Genomic DNA, 4,987 nt, shown 5'->3' with positions numbered 1-4,987 from the left:
GACCTGGGGAGCCGAGGGAAGGGAGCCCCCAACCCCCCGAAAAAGACAAAGACTGCGCGTGGAACGAAAGGTCCGAGGGCTTTATTTCCGGTCCCCACCACTCCTCTATTCAAAGTAATATAAAAGAATAGAAACAAGCAAAAAAAAATTAGGCCGTGAGATTAGCAACTAGCCGTCCCCGCCCCACCCCCCAATCACTCCCAAATCAGGTCACACGATTGACGTTTATCCCCGACTTCTGCTACTCCCTTTGTCGAGGGCTCTGGTCTTCCCTGGAGCCTCCACCAACAGGCGGGAGAGAGGGAGGTGGGCCCTGGAGAAGCCTGTGTGTGGCAGCTTGGTCCTCTGTGAACAGGTGGGGTGGGGGACGTGGGGCAGGCTGCCATGACTCCTCTCTCAGCCTTCTGGCTTTAGTCCTCAAACCCAACAACATGGTCAGCACGTGCCCAACACTATGGTCCCTCTGGGCGTCATCCTCACCCCTGCAGCCCCTGTATACCAGATCTTGACAGCCCTCAAGCCAAAGTCACCATTTCCCTAGGATACAACTCTCTCCTTTAGTAGATGTCCCAGGCCAGGACCCCCAGCTTCCACAGACCCCTGACCTGGAGGGCTTAGAGGCTAGAGGTTTGCGGCTGGTTTACCCCATCTCTCACTCGAGGTGGGCAATCAACACCATCATGACAACTCCCCCCAGCAGCCCCAGCACCTCCAGAAGTGACTGCAATGGTGATGCCTCCCTCAACAGCTCAGGCAACACCGACACCGTTGCTACATAGATAAAGCCACCAGCAGTGAATGGCAGAATCCAGCCAGGACCTGCGCCACCTGCAACTTCACTGCCCACTGCCCCTCCTTCAGTTAGAAGGGCACAGGCTGTGCCTGCCAGTGCCCCTACTGCCGTCAGTAGTTGCAGACGCATCGCCTGGTGGGCAGAAAAGAGAGAGAGGCACTCATCAACGTCTAAAGGTTATCAGTGGTTTAGACATGGCTGGAATGGTCTAGGTGTACATGAATTGGGTGCATGTCCTTGGAAACTAAAGAGTAAAGCAAAAAGAGCGGGGGCTAGAATAGACACTTTCTGAAAGATCTTATAACAAAGAGTTCCTTTTCCACAGACCTTCTGACTCAACAGGTCAGGGTAGGGGGCACGGTGTGAAAGACCCTTATACTATTCAAATGGTTTCTGCATCACAGTTCAAGAACTACTGAACTGCAAGACAAACGTAACTTCTTTTCACTACTAGAGAATCCACTGTCACCAATACAGGCATACCTCAGAGATACTGTGAGACCATCACAATAAAGCAAGTCACATGAATTTTTTAGTTTCCCAGTGCATATATTTATACTATCCTGTAAGTGTGCATAGCATTATACCTACAATGTAAGAGCTAATTAAAAAATACTCTACTGATTAAAAAAGGCTGCTGCTGCTGCTGCTAAGTCGCTTCAGTCGTGTCTGACTCTGTGCGACCCCACAGACGGCAGCCCACCAGGCTCCCCCGTCCCTGGGATTCTCCAGGCAAGAACACTGGAGTGGGCTGCCATTGCCTTCTCCATCACCTAAGCCTTCAGCAAGTTGGAACAAGGCAATGGCACCCCACTCCAGTACTCCTGCCTGGAAATCCCATGGACGGAGGAGCCTGATGGGCTGCAGTCCATGGGGTCGCAAAGAGTCGGACACGACTGAGCGACTTCATTTTCACTTTTTGCTTTCACTTTTCACTTTCATGCATTGGAGAAGGAGATGGCAACCCACTCCAGTATTCTTGCCTGGAGAATCCCAAGGACGGGGGAGCCTGGTGGGCTGCCATCTATGGGGTCGCACAGAGTCTGACACGAGTGAAGTGACTTAGCAGCGGCAGCAGCAGCAACATCAAAGATCACAGATCAACGTAACAAACAATAATGAAAATGCTTGAAATGTTGCAAGAACTACCAAACTGTGACACAGATGTGAAGTAAACAAACAGTGTTGGAAGAAAGGTATCAAAAGGCTTGCTCAACAGAGGGTTGCTACAAATCTGTAAAAAATGCAGTATCTGCTAAGTGCAATACAGAAACACAATAAAACAAAGTATGCCTGTAGTACAATTTCTTTGGAACTCATGAGTGGCAGTCTGGGTTGGGGCTAGGTGAGAGAGGGTAAAGGGCTTGAGGCAACCATGTTTGGTGTACGCCATCACCAACCTGCTTTTTGCTGCAGCCAGACTGGACCAAGATGGCAAAGTCTCCGACTTCATGGGGCACCTCATGGAGCAGAACAGTCATTGTGGTCAGGATCCCCAGCCCCCGGCCCCCTCGAAATGAAGCACCAATGGCTAGACCATCTGTGAAGTTGTGTGCCAGGTCTGCAGCCAAGTTCAGGTACCCTGATACACGCAGGTCTTTTACAGGAGAAAAGGAAGATGAAACAGTTAGAGGCATTCATCACCCCTAGTCCCAGCCATGATCAGCCATTATCACATCTCCCCAAGAAACCACTTCATATCCAGCTCCAGTATTTCCCAGACACCTGCCATCACCCACAGCACTATTTCCAGCAATCCACAACTATGTCTCTTGCCCAAGCCTATGGAACCCTGGCTCTCACCTGACCCTGCTTTCTCCTCTTCAGCATTCTGAGGTCTCACTGGCCCATCTTTGGGCCTTGTACTCCCCCCTCTCCTCTTCCTCAACGCCCCTGCCTCCTTTTCTTCTTCCTCTGAGCTCTGTTTCTCCTTCGAAGAACGCTCTGTACGTGAAGAAAGGAATTGGTGTAAGCGGAGAACAAAGATCTGCCAATGTATCCTCACGAGGGTAGTCTCCCACTTCAGAACCTTAAAATGAGGAGATCCAAAGGTAGGCAATATGGCTTTCAGAAAGACTGTTCCTGGGCTCACCCTGTCTTCCATGTTCATGACTTCCATGTGTGTGACCATGAGCATGTCCATGTCCGTGACTGTGTCCATGTCCTCCTTTTACATGTCTCACAAATTTCTCCACCACAAGAAAGGCGACAATTCCACTGAGGACCCACAGTCCCACAGAGAGAATGGGGCCCTGGCCTGGGAATAGATGCATTGAGACATTAAGGGAGACGTGGATGCCAAACTCTTCCTCCCCAAGCATAGGAGAAGAACAGGAGAGAGAGACCTTCTCCAGCACCCCAACCCATGTCCCTACCCGCCCCTTCCTCACCACTGTGGGAATGTCCATGTCCTGGCTGCTCTGGAGGGTGGTGAGAATGAGGTTCTGGAAGAAAAGGGAGAAAAGGCCAGGTGAGGGAACCAAGCAAGGGGTGTGTATTTGCAGGTACAATGGAAGGTCAGGGGTCACAAAGGGGAAAGAACAGTCTTGCCCAAAGACTAAAATTCATTAAGATTTAAGGTAGAAGCGAAAGATCACTTACCCAAAGCATGAGGGATGAGGTGCAGGAAAGCATCTCCCAAGAGCCCACCAGAAGCAAAACTCAGCAAGATCTGGAGCAGAGAGCGGTGGCGAGGGGAATTTGACTCCACAGGAATAAGAAAGAGGACAAAAAATGGAGCTGCAGAGATCAGCACCGTGGCCCCCAGTGCCTGGTGAGGGAGAGTCAGGGGTTAAGAGGTGTGGGGTTTCCCAACAATACAGCATTAGCCTCCCTCTGCCCCATCCCCAGGGGACTCACATAGGCCCAGAGAGTGACAGTATCCAGGTCCTGCTTGACGCCTGGAGCCCCAGACTCCCCAGAGCCTCCATGGCTGTGCTCATGGTCATGTCCGTGTCCTCGGTGGTGGAGGCTCTCATGGGAGTGGCCGTGACTATGTCCATGGTGCAAATCCTCGTGTAAATGTCCGTGGTCGTGACCGTGGGTATGCCCATGCCAGATGCTCTCGTGAGTGTGGCCGTGGCCATGGGCATGGCTGTGTCCGTGGTGGAAATCCTCATGTGAGTGCCTGTGGCTGTGGCCGTGGAAGTCCTCGTGCAGGTCTTCGTACAGGTCTCCATGACCCCCGTGTCCGGCCACTAGCAGCCCCAAGGCCGCCCAGGTCAGCAGTCCCACGGCCACCCAGCGGGGGGCCCCCAGGCCTCTGGCCATCACGCTGACCAGAGGGACAGAGAGAGTGACTCCACTTGGCCCTCACTTCTACACCCATGCGGGGTCCGCTTTACTCCGTCCGCGCCCACCGTCCACTTCTATGGGCCGCTCCCCCATTCCGTTCTGTCCCCACCCACATTGTTCCCGAGACTCTCTTTATCCCCGAACCCCTTCCCTGATACAGGGCCCCCGGGGCTCCGCTCTAGGCTTTGATCCTCCACTTTATGGACTCTCTGGGCTCTCGTCTCTATGACCCGCAAGGTGAGGAAAAGGGCCTGGAAAGGACAGTAGAGAAAAGCAGAGAATTCTCACCGGCTCCGGGATCCTCTCCTCTCCCGGTTTGCTCGGACGTGGCAGTCCCGCCCCTAGCTCCCGCGAGAACTGGGAAGTCCCGTTCTACCTCGGTCCCAGTACCTTTACCAATATGGCCGCACTCCGGGCTGCGGGGATGCGGGCCAGCCCTGGCGCGCATGCGCGGACGTGGAGGTTATTTGAGGGGATGCCGGGCGAGACTGGCAACAGGCGGGAGAAGACCGCCTCCTCCGTTTCCAACTGGACGAGGGGGCGGGAACTAGCGCGAAGACTTCCCGTCTATACCAAGATGGCTGCCACATTGGCGCTGTCATTTTGGTACAGGGCCGGGCGAAGCGCTTAGTTTGACCTGGTTGAAGCCAGAGTCGTTTTCTCTGGGGCTTCCTCGTGCTCGGCTGGTCCCCCCGAGCGGTCCTCGAGAATCCCTGGTGCCGCTCGGCGTCCTTACACTCTGCCGGGAGTCATGTCTTGGGCTGCGCGCCCGCCCTTCCTCCCCCAGCGGCATGCCGCAGGGCAGTGTGGGCCGGTGGGGGTGCGAAAAGAAATGCATTGTGGGGTCGCGTCCCGGTGGCGGCGGCGGCGGCCCTGGCTGGATCCCGCGGCGGCGGCGGC

General features: G+C 54.4%; 2 protein-coding genes across 2 annotated transcripts in view; one reads left to right on the top strand and one right to left on the bottom strand.

Annotated features, from left to right (window-relative positions):
* Positions 1-59: 59 nt before the first annotated feature.
* On the bottom strand, positions 60-4,601 carry SLC39A7 (solute carrier family 39 (zinc transporter), member 7). Its single transcript, XM_010848587.1, has 8 exons — positions 4,376-4,601; positions 3,653-4,067; positions 3,395-3,563; positions 3,184-3,237; positions 2,886-3,050; positions 2,597-2,737; positions 2,194-2,390; positions 60-925 (listed from the first exon to the last, which is right to left on the bottom strand). The coding sequence occupies exons 2-8, from the start codon at positions 4,061-4,063 to the stop codon at positions 653-655; spliced, it is 1,410 nt and encodes a 469-aa protein (XP_010846889.1). The 5' UTR covers positions 4,064-4,067; positions 4,376-4,601; the 3' UTR covers positions 60-652.
* Positions 4,602-4,641: 40 nt separating this feature from the next.
* The window catches only part of RXRB (retinoid X receptor, beta), a 6,928-nt gene continuing 6,582 nt past the window's right edge, over positions 4,642-4,987 (top strand). The window contains exon 1 of the mRNA XM_010848588.1: positions 4,642-4,987. Coding sequence (XP_010846890.1) covers positions 4,839-4,987 — 149 coding nt within the window. The 5' untranslated portion in view covers positions 4,642-4,838.

Source organism: Bison bison, unplaced genomic scaffold (genome assembly GCF_000754665.1).
Source record: "Bison bison bison isolate TAMUID 2011002044 unplaced genomic scaffold, Bison_UMD1.0 scf7180017864270, whole genome shotgun sequence".
In the NCBI taxonomy this organism is placed as follows: domain Eukaryota; kingdom Metazoa; phylum Chordata; class Mammalia; order Artiodactyla; family Bovidae; genus Bison; species Bison bison.
Note: the sequence above shows the minus strand (reverse complement) of the source record. Positions and strands in the feature narration are given on the sequence as shown.